The 16,982-nt window shown below is 44.6% G+C and overlaps 1 protein-coding gene across 3 annotated transcripts in view; it reads left to right on the top strand.

Annotated features, from left to right (window-relative positions):
• LOC116076585 (cytochrome P450 4F4) overlaps positions 1 to 16,526 on the top strand; it is an 18,080-nt gene extending 1,554 nt beyond the window's left edge. For 2 of the 3 annotated variants that reach the window (XM_031350444.1, XM_031350443.1), the window contains exons 2-13: positions 252 to 450; positions 3,510 to 3,654; positions 5,499 to 5,552; positions 5,639 to 5,766; positions 8,063 to 8,184; positions 10,387 to 10,657; positions 12,880 to 12,946; positions 13,154 to 13,283; positions 15,057 to 15,190; positions 15,279 to 15,343; positions 15,493 to 15,575; positions 15,952 to 16,526. In XM_031350444.1, the coding sequence (XP_031206304.1) occupies positions 253 to 450; positions 3,510 to 3,654; positions 5,499 to 5,552; positions 5,639 to 5,766; positions 8,063 to 8,184; positions 10,387 to 10,657; positions 12,880 to 12,946; positions 13,154 to 13,283; positions 15,057 to 15,190; positions 15,279 to 15,343; positions 15,493 to 15,575; positions 15,952 to 16,123 (1,569 nt within the window). In that variant the 5' untranslated portion in view covers position 252 and the 3' untranslated portion in view covers positions 16,124 to 16,526. The remainder of the gene's footprint in view (positions 1 to 251; positions 451 to 3,509; positions 3,655 to 5,498; positions 5,553 to 5,638; positions 5,767 to 8,062; positions 8,185 to 10,386; positions 10,658 to 12,879; positions 12,947 to 13,153; positions 13,284 to 15,056; positions 15,191 to 15,278; positions 15,344 to 15,492; positions 15,576 to 15,951) is intronic. The other variant, XM_031350445.1, reaches the window with a different exon arrangement.
• The last annotated feature ends 456 nt before the right edge of the window (positions 16,527 to 16,982 follow it).

Raw genomic sequence — 16,982 nt, forward strand, 5'->3', positions numbered from 1 at the left:
CTCCTTCTTCTACTTCTCCTTCTCCTCTTCCTCCTCCTCTGCCTCTTCCTCCTCCTCCTCCTCTTTCTCCCTCCTCTTCCTTCTTCCTCCTCTTTCTCCTCCTTCCTCCTCCTCCTTTCCCATCTTACCGCCTCTCTCCACCCCAGGAACCACACCCCATAAACAGCCTTCATATCCCTGGTCCATTATCCCTGATGGCCCCAACCCTCTTCTAACCTCTCAGTCTCACTGTCTGTCCATCTGCCCTACAGAATGCCACAATTGGACCTGTCTTGGCTGGGACTGAGGCTGGAGGCATCCTCACCATGGCTGCTTTTGCTGCTGATTGGAGCTTCCTGGCTCTTGGCCCGTTTCCTGACTCAGATCTATATCTTCTACAGAACGTATCACCATCTTTGTGATTTCCCTCAACCCCCCAAAAGGAATTGGTTCTTGGGTCACCTGGGCCTGGTGAGTGCAGCAATAGATTGTGGGTCTTGCATTTAGGAGAGAATGGACCAGGACTGGAGCTCATGGAGATGGGTCTGGAGTCCTCCAGCATCCTTCACTAGCTTTTCTCATGTCCCTGCCCTTCACCCCTATTTTGCTCTGGATTCATTTCTAGTCTGTCTTTCTTACACCAGTGGACACTAAGGGGCTTCCAGGGTGGCCCATACAAAGTAAGAACCCCTGGTATTCCCTCATTGTTTGCTGAACTTGAGGCCTCTTGAGAAGCTCTGTCCAAGGTCAGTGCCATTTTTCTGTCAATCCATATCAGGGATTCCATGTTTTTCTGGGGGTAATCTCTGGTATTCCTCTACTACCATACACACATGGAGTAGGAGAGTTATGGGCTGTCTACCTGCCTCTTGTTCCTGAAGCACTTTTTATTTAAAAGCTTTTTATTTAAAATCCCTAAGATGGACCATTGAGTCCTGTTGCCCGACCGGGATAAGAGCTGTCTGTCTACTCACCCTCCCGCAAGCTTTCCTTGACCCCATACCTTGGACTTTGACCAAATCTGTTCTTGCCTTTGGGTGACTTGGTCTCAGTTGCTTCACTTGCAAAGAGCAAAGCTCACAACATCTGTACATGTCAGTGATATCATGTACAGGGTAATGTTTGGTGAGAGCATGGGGGCTCATAAGTAGGAGCTGCTGCCCTCCTAGAGAGTTAGTGGTCACTTCTTGTCCTGGGGTTGACTAGTCCCTGCTCTGTAGACCTTTTGCACAGTTGGAACTGAACACCTGTAGGGCATACAGACACAAACATGTAGGAGAATCCACGTTTTGTTTTCATTCTGTTGCTGTGATGAAACACTGACTGAAAGTGACTTCAGGAAGAAAGAGTTTGTTTGAGGGTAGTCACAGTAGGAACTCCAGCAGGAACTTGAGATAGAAAGTATGGAGAAACACTGCCTGCTTGTTCACTCTCAAGCAGGTTTAGCTAGCTTTTGAAAAATGCAGTCCAGAACCATCTGTGCAGAAAATGGTGCCACACAGAATGGCTTGGCCCTTCTAAGTCAACTAACAACTAAGACAGTTGATCTGATCTGGCAATAACACACAACTGAGACTCCCTTCTCAGGTGAGTAGAGGCCCTATCAAGTTGTCAATTACAACTAACAGACTACAATGGTGCCTAGACACCCCTAAGCCCCAGTTGAGACCTTCCTTGATGGCTTTCCCTGGGGCTGAAATTCATACCACCAGAGAGCATTCATCTTCTCAGGCCAAGGTGGCTATCTCTGAGGTAGGCTGTATAACTTCTCCATTGGCCCTGGATAGACCCTCGAGACTCAGCAGTAACCCTGAGAAAGATGGAGCAGGACTCAGCACAAACCCATATGGTATAGGCTGCTTGTGCAAATCTTTATAGCATGTTGCTGTCTTAAATATTGTAGGTATTTGTAAGACAAGGGTGTTCATGTATACATCTATATATAGATACATTTATACATAGGATAACAAAATAATAAAAGATATTGTGCATAGGAATTCTTTGCATCCATTATGAGCTTATAGGACCAGGACCACACATATGTAGTGTGTTAGTGATAAGAACATCATTATGCAACACATGATTGTATTCTTCATATAAATTATTTAAGTATATATATATACATCTATATATGTAGAGAGAGAGAGATGATACATATATAAATTCTATACAATGCACACATATATATAAAAGAGTGAGGGCAGAGAGGGGGGTACATTGTGTTATGTTCATTGGTTTATGTAATTATGGATTCTAAGCATGCTACAATACCCCATCTGCAAGGCGGAAGCCAACCTATAAATAATTCAATCTGAGGCCAAAGGGTTGGCATCCTATGTATGGGGAGATCCCGGGGGAGGGAGGAGCCAGTGGGATAGGGTAAATTCTGTAAATGTAACCTTTATTTGCATGAGGAATTTTTGTCTCTGATGCTTACTGCCTCAGCCAGATAACCCAGGCCTACTCCTGGCCTCTGTACAATCTCACCTAGGCCTAGAACATTCCAGCCTCTGAGATGTCCTGCTCAATAAGCTCACTCTTGTTTGTTTTTTCTGGACTCTGACTAGCTGATTTAACTCAGCTGTTCTGGCTCAAACTATTCTCCAAGCTGACTGGTTCAATCTGGCCCTCTCTCTCTCTCTCTCTCTCTCTCTCTCTCTCTCTCTCTCTCTCTCCAAAATGCTTCCCCTTCCTCTTTCTCTTCCTCTTTCTTCTCCTGAGAATTGGGTATATCCTATTCTATCACCTCTTTCTCTGATTCATCACACTGTCTGCCAACTCAATAAGACATCAGTTTCAAACGTGGGTGCTTCTTTTTACAAACTAACTTTACCTTCATTGTTTGGAATTAAAACTGTGTGCTAAGGGTGTGTCTGTATTCCAATCCGAGGGATCAAAGGTGAGTATGAAGGGCTGAGCCACAGCACAACTATAAACATTTTTTTTTCTAGTAAACAACACTAACGTTGGGTTCACAGTGTGATCAAATATCCTGCAACAAGAGTCCAGAAGTCAAGAACCTGCATTGTGATGTCTGTGGGCAGAAGATGGCTAGTACAGTCAGGAAATGAGATTGAGAGTCCTTTATCTAATTGTTCTATATTACCAGTTCTCAACCTAGGGGTCTCCACACACAGGTTGATATGTGGGTTGCATATTAAATATCAGATATTTACATTATGATTCATAATGGTAGCAAAATTAGGGTTATGAAGTAGCAACAAAATAATTTTATGGTTGGGGGTTACCATAACATGAGGGACTGTATTAAAGGGTCGCAACATTAGGAAGGTTGAGAACCACTGCTCTATATGTTTCTGCAGTGGGTTGGACGGTGCTGCCCCACCTTGTAGAGGGTGGGTCATCCTGACTGAGACTATTGATGCAAACACTAATGCCTTCTGGAAACACCATCCTAAAGATATCCAGAAGTCATGCCGTATCAGCTTCTTTCTGACCATCTCATAGCATCTTGTGCTTGATTCCTGACAAACCAACTCAAGAGGTGACTGTTCCTCTCTTGCTTGTAGATCACTCCCACTGAGCAAGGTCTGAAGGAGGTGACTAAGCTGGTGGCCACCTACCCCCAGGGCTTCAAGACATGGATGGGTCCTGTGCTGCCTATCATCACCCTGTGCCACCCCAACATCATTCGGTCTGTTCTCAGTGCCTCAGGTACTTAGGGGAAGCTGGTGGTGGTGTGGTTGTGGGAAGCTGAGGGCTTCAAGTCTCCATGCTCATGCATCTGTGTGACTTCTGAAGTAGCCCAGTCCCAGCCCTGAGGATGGTAGAATCTTCAGGGCTCACTCTGGCCCTCTGCCTTAATAGTCCTTTTCTTGGAAAGTTTAGGGATCCTGGGGTTGCTTTCTATTCACTTGCTAGGTCTCTGTCTACTGGTAGCAGACACCCCAAGTGGTGCACACCATATCATGAGTGCACAGGACACCTTCCTCTCAGCTCTGAACCCACATCAAAGAGGCTTCTGTTTTCTGATCCAAGTGGACATTGGACTAGCCTGTTTGCCTGCTGCCGAGGTCTCTGTGCTGTCTCCAGCTGTGCAGGTGACCAGAGGGCAGGCAGATGGGCCTGTTGTACTGATCCCCTTGCCTCGGCCTCACCTTCAGTATGCAACTAGATTGATGTGGCCATCTCCTAGTCACACCTGCTGTATTCGCTCTTTTTGTTGCTAGTACTAGCACAACTTCATTGGGCAAAGATTGATTGTTACTTGTGATTCAGGATTCATAGTGATAAAAGAGAGACAGACAGGTAAGTGGGTAGAAAAGGTCAGGAAAGGAAAAGGAGGGAAACTCAGTTCAAGATGTTTCAAAGGGATTACTCTAGTGACCTACTTCTTCTGGACAAGCTCCACTTCCTAAGATTTCTAGAATCTTCCAAAATAAAGGCAGCATCTGACCACTAAATCTTTCAAAACTCAAGCTGGTTTGGGTTGTTTTGTATTCACACTATAACAACTGGTGCATGTTGTCCTAGGTGTGAACCAAGTTTAATCAAATGAATACGGCCCTATCTACGGCTCACACGGAGCTGTGGACACTTGGAACACATCTGTTTCTTGCCTGAGCAGTTGTTTGAAATTATATTTTTCTCCTGATAAAAACACTTTGGCCATTTGAGAGTTTTCTGACATTTGTCACTTAGAGTCCCACTGAAATAGAAACATGGGTGAGATTTCTTGTTTGAGGGAGGTCTGATATCTAATTGGACCACATCAATGCCATATCTGTGAGATTATTGTGACTATTTTTTTTTTTATTTTTAAATTGCAACACCCTGCCCAATACTTGGAGGTCGGGAGGATAGAGTTTCTTTTTTTATTATTATTATAAATAAGTACACTGTAGCTGTCTTCAGACACATCAGAAGAGAGCATCAGATCCCATTATGAATGGTTGTGAGCCACCATGTAGTTGCTGGGATTTGAACTCAGGACCTTTGGAAGAGCAGTCAGTGCTCTTATCCATTGAGCCATCTCACCAGCCCCAGTGACTATTTTTAAATTGTATCTGGGACCTATTTGTGGGGTACATTGAGATATATCAGGTCATCTATTTTCATTTTAAAGCAGATGGGGTCATTAAGTGTACATCATGGATGTTTCAGCCATGTTAACCTATGTTGCCCCCTATATATCTATGACATATATGTATATCAGGAGATGTCAAAGCATGCTGGGATGGTCAGGTATGCTAAATCTGTAGAATGTTATGCTACACTTGAAGGGCAGACATGGTAAACTATGTTGAATCCATGTGAAGGGATAGTGAGGTGAGTTGCTTCTATCTCACATAGTATCCTGTTTCCTCATCATCATTCTCTTCCTCCTCCTCCTCTTCCTCCCCTTCTCCTCTTCATCCTCCTCTGCATCCTATGTTCTTTAACCCTATCATGCTGGATTTGGGGCAGACATGCATACACCCCACAGAGCCCTGCCCCCACACTCTGCAAGTTAATTTCCTAGCTTCTTCATGGTTCCTGATCATCCTTGTTCATATCAGCTTCGGTTGCCCTAAAGGAAGTAATCTTCTACAGCGTCCTGAAACCCTGGCTGGGTGAGTACTACAGATGAAGGGCCCAGGAAATCCCCAGGGGTAGAGGGAAACATGACACCATGCTCACTGCCATGATGCCCTACCAGGGGATGGGCTCTTGCTGAGTGATGGCGATAAGTGGAGCCGCCACCGCCGCATGCTAACACCTGCTTTCCATTTCAACATCCTGAAACCCTATGTGAAGATTTTCAATGACAGCATCAACATCATGCATGTGAGTCTCTGAAACCCAGGTTCTCAGCTGGAGTCTGAGGCAAAGGAAATTCAGATAGATCTGATCTGTTCTCTAAAGGGTTAAGATGGGTGTGTTAGTTAGAGTTTCCATTGCTATGAAGTGACCAAGGCAAGTTTTATAGGGGACAATATTTAATTGGGGCTGGCTTACGGTTTCAGAGGTTCAGTTTATTATCATCATGGCAGGAAGCATGGCAGTGTGCAGGCAGACATGGTGCTAGAGAAGGAGCTGAGAGTTCTGCGTGCATCTTGATCTGACTGCAGTCAGGAATGACTGCCTTATAGACAGCTAGGAGGAGAGTCTCAAAGCCCACACCCACAGTGACACACTTCCTCTAACAAGGCCACACTTCCTAATAGTGTCGCTCCACAGGTGAAGCATATTCAAACCACCACAATGGGGCCATTGTTTTATTTCATTTTTCCTCTCCATTTTTTATTCAAGGTCATACCAAAAAGCCATGTGAGTGCTCATACATGGTGAGTGCTTATCTAGAGTTAGGTTCTGTTTTTCTCAGGAGGTTGCCCTGAAAGCTAAATGCAGACTTCATGACTACCTAGAAACCGTCAATAGTGAGCAAGGCATTTCCACACACACTGATTTTGAAACAATGAGATCTGATGTTACTAACAGGGGTGTTGGTCAGGAGATTGGCCCTTCTAGATAGTTTGGGTCACTCGTGGGTGACATATGATCAGCTGTCAGTCAGCTTGCTCGATATCAGCATCATTCCTTGATGCTTGGGATTTTACCAACTTCAAGCTAATCTCGCGTAGTTTCAGCATCCCGGGCTTGTTCCTATGGCACAGAGTTCCATAGGAAAGAAGCTGGAAGTCACCTGAAGCTTAGGTTTCATTGAAGTTATAGCCTCTTCTTTTTTCCAGAGGATATTAGTCAAAGTCATCAATCTGACAGGAAAGCAAAGGGTGGTAGAGTAGGCTCAGGTTCTGAGCTATTCTAACTTACGTCTCAGCCGAATATCCCTTGTTACTTGCTATTTCTCCTGGCCAAATCTCATGGCCTCTCTCCTGTCATGGAGGCTTCTTCCTCCCTTTGTCTCCTCTTTTTTCTTCCCCTGGTCTCTGCTGAGACCCCTCACTCATCCTCAAGGCCTGCCTTTTATTGATTAGTTAACTCAGGGAGCAGGATTTGTACAACACAAGCTGGCATACTTGAGAATTCAATTGTCTTGAGGCAACCAGATCTTCGGATACAGAATTTAACATGTGAATCCATAGCAGCACCAGACCAAGCCTAACACTTGTGGATTCTGCCAGACCATACAAGATTCCTTATTCAAATATGGAAGGTAGTCAGGTCGTAGTGCACTCCTGGCTTCCGTCCTTTCTTGAAAGCATATAAATTCCATGGGGTATTACAAATGGCCTTCAGAGGATGAGGATACAACGTATGCCCTATACCGTGTAACTTAGTTTTAGGGACTCTGCTTTTATAACAAGCTGAAATCAGCCTGATATTTGCCCATAGAAGGCCATCACTGCATCTCTCAAGGCTTTCTGAATTGTCTGTGAAATAGTCCAGGTGAAGAACACTGGGATAATGTTTTTGCTTGGAACACTTAGAAAGGATGCTTAGAAAACAATGGATATCTGCCATACCCGACATACAGATAGCTTTAAGTCCAACTTATGATACCCAAGATAAGGAATAATATCATTTACTGAATTTTTAACTATGTTGGGGGAACTGATGGTCATGACCCAATTCCATGATTTACGCTGCAAATTTAATTTTAACTAACCTGTGAGATACAAGTTATTTCTCCCTCCTTAAGAATGAACCTCAGGTTCGGAGGCCTAAAGGAGCTTGTCCCACTATGCCAGAGAGTGAATGATATAGAAATAGTGGCACATGGGCTCCATCATGGTTTACCAGATGCAGCTAGATCACCTTGTTGCTGAAGACATATCAAGAGAAGCAGAGAACAAGGATGGGGCTCAGAGCATGGCAGTCAGAGCTGAGGCCTAACCACACAGGGCTTCGCACAGAGCATGGCAGTCAGGGCTGAGGCCTAACCACACAGGGCTTCGCACAGAGCATGGTAGTCAGGGCTGAGGCCTAACCACACAGGGCTTCTGGTTTCCATTTTTGGGTCTTCTGAATGACATACAGTTTCACTCCCACTTGTGACTGGTAAACCCTGGGGTCAAGTGTTTGACTGGAAATAAGGGAGGCTGATTTGGGGTATCAGTTCTTGTGGTTGTGACTGGGAAAATTCTCAAAGAGTTATGATACTGCTTCTTCTTCCATAAAGGCCAAGTGGCAGCACCTGGCCTCAGGTGACAGCACCCGTCTGGACATGTTTAAGAACATCAGCCTGATGACCTTGGACAGTCTGCAGAAATGTGTCTTCAGTTTTGATAGCAACTGCCAGGAGTGAGTCCCTCCCTTTGGTCTGAGAACCTGGATTATGGATTTGGGAGGTAGAATAGTAGGGATGGGTGGCTAGTAGGAAAAAAGGAAGCTTCTTGGAGAAGGTGATTTAAAACAAGGGCCAGGGATGCAGGTAAGTAGATCATATTCATCTGGTTATAGAGGGTATAGAGGAGACACCTTAGATATGGGATTGCAGGCTGACACTGAGTTAGATTCTTTTCTCACAGCTGCAACAAAACAATTGATAAAATCAATTTAAGGGAGGGTTTATTTTAACTCACAGTTTGAGGAAAACCCCATCATGGGATGGAAGGAAAGGCCGCAGAAGTTGGGCTACATTGTGTCTGCAGTCAGGAAGCAAAGAGTAATGAATGTGGCTTTCATCTAGCTTTCTCCTTTTTGCATACTTGAAATGTGCTTCTCCTTTTAAATACAAACAAGTGTGCAGAGAGTAGAAGTCATTCCATAGCCTGAATATTTATGCTATCTTGAAATTTCCTTCACTTAAAAGGTCTATCACCTTTTCTTTAGTTTTGCTTTTGTTTTGTTTTGAAACAAGGTTTCTCTGTATAGCCCTGGTTATCCTGAAACTCACTCTGTGGACCAGGCTGGCCTAGAACCTCAGAGATCCACTTGTCTCTGCTTCCTGAGTGCTGATCTTAAAGGCATGCACCACCATCACTTGGTGATCTATCACCTTTTATTTCAGCCCCACACATGCTCTCAGGACCTAGGTAGAATGCTGCCAAATTAATTTGCATAAACATAGCAAAATGAATTCTAGTCTAGCTCCTGATTGATGCCCCCCCCCAAAAAAAAAGACCAAAACCCAGATGATCCAGGTCTCCATTGTCTGCATTTCTCTTTGACATTCTGGTCTCCCAACTTCCAATCATATTTTCCCTTTAAGCTCCTCTTACAGAGTTTAATTAATGCTGTTCCTGGGTTAGCATTTTAAATTCTACATTTCTACTACAAACAGGTTTCAAAGGCCTAAGAACCATGTGGTCAGGATTATTACAGCTATGACCCCACTTCTGGTACCAATTTCATGTATTGCCTGTGTTTCTTATTGATCTAATGACAATCAACTTAACAGAGGGAAGGATTTGCTTTGGGTTAAAGTTGAGGGGAAGTCCATCGAGTTAAGAGAGTCACTATTGTGGGAATCTGAGGCTGATGGTCGCATTGCATACACAGCAAAGAAGCACAGAGCAACGAATGGTTATGCTCAGCTAGCTTTCTCCTTTTTGTGTAGTCTGAAACACCCAGCCATAGAATAGTGTTGTTCTTATTAAGGTGAGTATTCTCACCTTAATTAACCCAGTCTTCAGAATCCAGATGTGCTCAGAAATTTGTCTAGATGACTCTAGATCTTGTCCAGTTGACAATCAGTATACAACAACACAGTGTCTAAACTATCAGGATAGTAAAAGCTAGCCAAGGGGGGGAATGTTCTCTTGTAATTTCCACCAAGGGTGTTTGTGTTTATAGTCACTTCTTGTGCTGTCACAAAGTTCCTGAGTGTATTGGGTTAATAAAAAAAAAATAGGGTTTTTTAGCTCACAGTTTTGGAGTCTTTTGTTGATGGTTCTTTGATTCTATTATTTTGGTGGGGGCATGTGTTAAAGAAAATGTTTTTCTCATGTCAAAGAGAGAGTCAGGAAAGGGTCAGGGTCCTAACATTCTCTCAAAGGCACACTTATAATAGCCTAGCCACCCTTGATTAAGCCCTGTCTCTTGATGGTTTTGACACTTTCTAACAGCCCCAAAGATGGACATTTGGGAGGCAGCTCTAGACCACAGTAAACAGACACAATCATATCAGCTCTGTAGATACTGTCTTGTGGATGAAAGGTGGGGCTGTCACTAAATGCAGGGACCCTATAGAAAGACTGGATTACTGGAAGAAAAGGAGTTCCTAGCTGAGTGGGGTGCCGGAGAGCAGGTGGGTGAGAGCTAGACCTGGAGAAGGAAAGAAAAGAAAGGAGTGATGACTATGCTGTTTTTGGATGCCTTGAGGTCCCAAGGCTCGTGGGGATGGGCTCTAGAGAGACAAGTGAGACTTCACCACAATAGCACCCCTAATGGCACTCATATATTTGTGTGGCCATCTGTTTCTGACTACTGGGTATCCTGTTGGGAAATATTGAGCTTCAGTTGTGCTGAATTCTTCCTTCCCTTTATGCTGTACTCATGCAGGAAGCCCAGTGAGTATATTTCTGCCATCTTAGAGCTCAGTGCCTTAGCGGCCAAACGGTACCAACAGCTGCTTCTACACAAAGACTCACTCTATCAGCTCACCAGTGATGGGCGGCGCTTCCATAAGGCCTGCCACCTGGTGCACAGCTTCACAGATGCTGTCATCCAGGATCGACGAGGTACTCTCCCCAGTAAGCATGAGGATGATGTCATCGAGGCCAAGGTTAAGTCTAAAACTCTGGATTTCATTGATGTGCTGCTGCTGAGCAAGGTGGGTTCTCAGGAGGTGGAATGGTTCTGCTTAAACGTAATGTGTTGAGTGTGATAAGGGATACCTTTAGTCCCAGTATTCTACAGGCAGCAGTACAAAGATCATGGTGAGTTTGAGGCCAGCCTGGTCTACATATTAAGCTCCAGGCTAGTCAAGGCAGTGAAATCGCATCTAAAAATTTTTTTTTAATCAATTCATTAAATAGTTCTTTTTGTGTTTGCAAGGGAAAATTTTAAAGATAGAATCTCACTAAGCAACTCTGGCTGACCTCAATCTCATGTTCTTTCTGCTCGCACCTTGAACACTCTGGAATTACAGATGCGTGCCAGGTATAGTTAGCATTTTCGAGACTAGTCTCACTGTGTTGTCAGTGAATGGATCCTGCTGTCCCAACTTCCCAGTTCGAGGGCTACATGGTTGTGCCACAAGCTCGGCTTTAATGACAATGTCAAATATAGGATCAAAAGACGGTTCAGATTTGGGACTTGATGTAGAGGATACCTAAGGGCCATGGAAGTCATTTGAGGGAAGGAGGGACAGGCCAAAAAGAATAATTATAGAGATAACACTAGAATCCACTCAGCATACGCCTGCTAGTTCTCAAACTGAAGGACCTCAGCTTTTACTCTATTTATAACTTAATATGTTGTTGAGAAATCATTTCTGTATCTGCATGTATGCCTAGAACTGTGTACCTGAAAGATCAGGGCAGCCCACGCATTATCCCCAACAATAATAGCAGCCAGATTAGAATTACTAGAATTGTAAGAATGGCTTCCTATTTCCAGCTCCTCCTTTCTCAGGTGACGTGATGATTTTATCTGTGTGTCCGCAGGTCTTACACCGCAGGAAAAGTATCAATACATTGTGAATCTCGCAAGTTTCACAGTAGAGCTGTCACATCTGTGTCTTCTTTGTTTCAGGGAGTACGAATAGATCAAACAGGAGGAAGAGCTAGAAAGCAGGAGACGGAAGAGGAAGGGGATATGGAAATAAGGAGATGGGATGGGAGTATAGGGCGGAAGTAATGTTGGGAGAGGAAGAGAATAAGAGACAAGAGAGCTGAAGACGAAACTTTAAAATTAATTTTTGAGTGTGCCAACTAATGCATTTCATTATGGCACATTCATGCACATATACCATTGTGTGTTGAGAGAACTTTTTTTTAAAAGATTTATTTTATTTATGTGTATGAGTACACTGTAGCTGTACAGATGGCCATGAGCCATCATGTGTGTGGCTGCTGGGAATTGAATTCAGGACCTCTGCCAGCCCCACTCGCTCCAACCCCGCTAGCTACAGTAATTCACTGTAGCTGTCTTCAGACACACCAGAAGAAGGCGTCAGATCTCATTACAGGGGGTTGTGAGCCACCATGTGGTTGCTGGGATCCGAACTCAGGACCTTCGGAAGAGCAGTCAGTGCTCTTACCCGCTGAGGCATCTCGCCAGCCCCTGAGAGAACTTTATTCTGGAATGTAAGCAAGTTTTCTTCAATCACAGGTGAATTCTACGGGTATGCGAGCCTAATAGACTCCAGAGGACATAAGATACATTTTCTGTGTGTAGCATCCATGAATCAAACAAGAGAACACAATAGGACTTGGGGTGCAGGATAAAACAGTCATGGAGGAAAACAAATGAAAATAGTTAAAAGTGAAAAAAGAAAGAGAAGTTTAGTTCCTGGTCATGTGTAAGGTGACATCAACTGTGCTCACACATTGGCATATTGTCAGTATTTCTCCTGCCAGTCCAACCCTTTCTGTCCCAGAGTGTGCAGCATTTCCTTTGCTGACAAGGGTGCAGGTGGACACCGTTCCTACCACACAGTTATGGAACAATAGTCAGAAAGTGTTCTACTCCTTCTTCCTAAGGAGGACATCCTCGTAATGAGAGTAATGGTTAAGCTCCAGTTTCAAAGGCATATGACCATGGAATCATCCTATATGCAGTGTTACTTGCTCCTTTGTTTCCTAGAAGTCTCTCATCATACAGAAACCAGAAAATATTCAGAGGTCGCTAATTCCTTAAACAAGGAAAAGCAACCAACCAACCAAACAAACAAACAGGAGGCAGGACAGTCAAGAACTATATCTGGAGGTGGAGACCTCTGATGATGATCAAGAGAGATGCAGAGGCACAGTGGGCTTGGGATCTAAGAGCTGTCTCAAGTTAGACATAGCCTCAGAATTGCTGGGATCTGGTGTCTTGTCTTGTCTCCAGGATGAAGATGGAAAGGAACTGTCAGATGAGGACATTAGAGCGGAGGCTAACACCTTCATGTTTGAGGGTGAGGCTCCCAGTGTGGGACTACAGAGCGAACAGGAAACCTTCATTCTGGGCACATATTGAATAGCCCCTATCCATTCAACTATCATCCCACTATCATCCATCATCCCCTTTTCCTGTCTTTCCTGGGCTTCTCCCTGACTGGCTGCTACCCACTTTATGGTGCTGAAGTAGCTCTGAGACCTAAGCCTACCTATCTGCCCTGCAGGCCATGATACCACAGCCAGTGGGCTCTCCTGGATCCTCTACAACCTGGCGAGGCATCCAGAACACCAGGAGCGCTGCCGGCAGGAGGTGCAAGAGCTCCTGAAGGATCGACAGTCTATAGAGATTGAGTGGTGAGCATAGGTCTCTGTGTCTTACCAGGCCCCTCTCTTGGCTCTGCTCCTCAGGTAGAGGAGGGCGGTCTCTTTTTTATGATTCTTCTATTACTGTTTGATGGGAATAGTATCTGCCTCATTAACAAGGGGAAATATCATGCTTTGGGACAGACTGACAATAAAATAGTGTGTGATGGCAGATGCTGTTACTTTGCAGATGTTCAATATATATATGTTGAACATATATGTATATATATATATATATACACACATATATATACATATATATACTTTCCCTCCTCTCCCTTGTCTCAGATAACATTTGTTGTCAATGTCTTCCCTCCCTGCCTGTTTGCTCTTTTCTTCCCCATTTCCCCCAGAATAGGAATTCATAAGTGAAACCTTGTGGTACAAGTAATCAGTCAGTGTGCTGTGCAATCCATTGAATTGTCTACCAATCCATTCAGCTAATCTTCCCATAATGGATTCTCATAAAAATTTTATGAGCGTTCCATCCTGTGCTAAGGATGCAGCTGAGAGAAGTATTGTCAGAAGCTCCAAGATTGATGGGAGAACAGTTCTACATCAGGACACTCCCCAGGACACACTGACAGATGTGAGGTTTAAAGTAAGAGAAGCAAGGCTGGAGTACAGGATTTGTTTCAATTTAGGACCCTGAATGAGGATTGGAGACGTGTGGTTGGGACTAAAGTACAGGGAAGAGGACGTGGCAGAAAAGGATAGAGATAAGAAGAGAGGTGTTTTGTGACTTTTCTTGGAGAAATGTGAACAAATGCCTACGTGCCCTAGTGGACTACAGTCCAAACAAATGATTCCATCAAACTCATTGACAAAACAATGAGTTTATTAAAGTTATTCACATGATTAATGGTGAAGGGCTGTTCAAAGCTGTATCACTGAAAATTTCACCCTAATATAGATAAGGACTCAAAAAGCCACATTTTTGGAGCTCCTAAAGAATCTCTCTCTATCCAGTAGATATTTTATTTAACCTTGAGGATGGGTCTTGTGGATATCATAGGTTTCAGGAATTTCCTAAGTCTTGTGAGTTGTTCATACCTTGATTCTTATAAGTTTTATGCACATCCTGAGTCTTTTGGAGCTCCCTCTGGGATGGAATGTTTTAGTTTGGACAAATATGTTACATAGAGAGGCAAAGGGTTTTGAGAGGAGGAGGGGGATAAGAAAGAGGAGAAATAGTGAGGAAAATGCTTTGGAGAGAAGGAGGACAGTGTAGGAGAAAGAGGGAGGAGGGATGCAGGGTAGGAAGGAAGAAGAACAGGAGAAAAAGAAGTAGGATAATGAAAGGAACGAGGAGGATCATAGGAGAAAATAGAGGACAGACAGTTTGTATGAGAAGGAGTAGAGTGGGAAAAGAGAAAAATAAGACAGTGTGGAGGGAAGAGATAGAAGGTAGAAGGGTGGGAGGGAGGAGGGAAGATTCTCAAACACATAGGCAGTAGAAATAGATAGGTAAGGGTGATAAAGAAGGACAAACACTGCGTCTGTGTTGCTTCTTAATTCATTTTGGTTTTGTTCTTACCAAAGGAAGATTTCTTTAAGCAACTTTGAGTTGCTTTTTAGAATGAACATTTGGATGTGTATGCCTCAGAAAAAGCTCCTAAAGATACCTGTCTAAATTCTCTCCAGCACTGTTCTACCTCTCTTCTTTCCTTGGGAATGTTTTAGCACCGTGAGGAAAGGTTATGTGGCCAACACAGGGACTGGTGATCTGTTTTGCTCTTGGACAACTGTGTGGTGGTTCCTTAGGGACGACCTGGCCCAGCTGCCCTTCCTGACCATGTGCATCAAGGAGAGTCTGCGGCTGCATCCCCCAGTCACGGTCATTTCCCGTCGTTGTACCCAAGACGTTGAGCTCCCAGATGGCCGGGTCATCCCTAAAGGTGCTCACGGGACAGGGAAGGAAGGTCCTGGGCACACAGCAAGGTTGATTCAGCCGCAGGCTTACCCTTCTGGCCCCACTTCACACAGGTGTCATCTGCATCATCAATATTTTCGCAACCCATCACAACCCAACTGTGTGGCCTGACCCTGAGGTGCTGTAGCTCCCTTCTTCCGTTCTTTTTCATCACAATGATCCTAGAGGAGGGAGCAGTTTGGGCCTGGGGAAATCAGAACTTACCGTCCTTAGCACATACAGCTAGCTCTTCTGTCTCTAGCTGATGCCACTCACTGTCTCTTTCAGGTCTATGACCCCTACCGCTTTGACCCAGAGAATATCAAGGACAGGTCACCTCTGGCTTTTATTCCCTTCTCCGCTGGGCCCAGGTAACACCAGGAGGCTTGAGATGGTGGGGCAAAGGTTTAGGCACGATGGAAAGGATGGAAAGTTGGGACAGTAAGGATCCAGATCTCGTTCCTGCATCTTGACAGGTTAAGTAAAGAGGTACAGAGCAAGGCTTGGGGAAGTCCAAGTACCACAACCCTGAGCTCAGATGCTCATGTGAATTGAGCTCTGAGGTCTGATTGAGGTTCCAGTCAGCGACGCAGACCCAGCGGACCCAGAATGCGACGCAGGCGAGGGGTCCCAAATAAGTTAGTTCTCCCTGGTTGCCCTCCAGCTGGCTGGCCAGTGGGGAAAGATACCTAGGCCAGATTGAAAGATTCAGATCACAGTCAGAGTCCCTACCCTGTCCCTTCGCAGGAACTGCATAGGACAGACTTTCGCTATGAACGAGATGAAGGTGGCGCTGGCGCTGACGCTGCTGCGCTTCCGTGTGCTGCCAGACGACAATGAGCCTCGCCGGAAGCCAGAGCTGATCCTGCGCGCAGAGGGCGGGCTGTGGCTGCGGGTGGAGCCGCTGAGCACACAGTGACTCCCTGAACCTGGACGGGTCCCATCCACCCACATACCTCTGCAGATGTCACCTGTGCCAGAGGCTCGCCGAATACCAGTAGGGAGCGCTGGAGGACAACAGGAAAACAGCAGTTGTAGTGCGGGAGATGGGGTTGGTGTCCTTTGGCCCAGATCCCTGACTTCGTCCGTCCAGTTCATAGGCCTCTACATTGTCCTTCAGCGTAGTTGGACTAACTCTCTTGGGCAATAGAGAGCTCAGGGTAAGTGTCTAGGCAGGATAGAGGCTGCGCTTGACCTCAGAGAACCTTTTACATTTCCATCGCCTTGACCTCCATTCTAATCTCAAAACTCTCATTCTGGGATTCTTCAGTGTTTCTGTGAAAACTAAAATTTTAGGTTTATTAAACCTAACAAGTCTGCCATTTGTTGCTGGGTTTTATTTTGTTTGTTTGGTTTGGTTTCGTTTGCTTTGGTTTTTAATAGAGTCTCACTACCCTGCCCTGGGTGCTCTCAAATTCTTATTCTTCCTCCCCCCACTCCAATTGTTAATGCCTCATTTTACTTTATTTTTTTTTCTATCATCCCTTTGTTTTTCTCTTTTATAGATTTTTTTTTCATACGATGTATTCTGATTGTGGTTTCCCTTACCCGATTCCGTCCCACCTTTCCTCCTGCCATCCAGACCCAAGCCCTCTCTATCTCTCATTAGAAAACAAAGAGGTATATAATAGTACAACACAACACAACACAATACAAAAACAAACAAATCAGAATAGGGCAAAACAACCAAACAAGAAAAGAGCCAAAGAAATAGCACAAGAAACACACACACACACACATACACACACACACACATACACACACACACACACACACAC

This window comes from Mastomys coucha, unplaced genomic scaffold (assembly GCF_008632895.1).
Source record: "Mastomys coucha isolate ucsf_1 unplaced genomic scaffold, UCSF_Mcou_1 pScaffold4, whole genome shotgun sequence".
Lineage (NCBI taxonomy): Eukaryota > Metazoa > Chordata > Mammalia > Rodentia > Muridae > Mastomys > Mastomys coucha.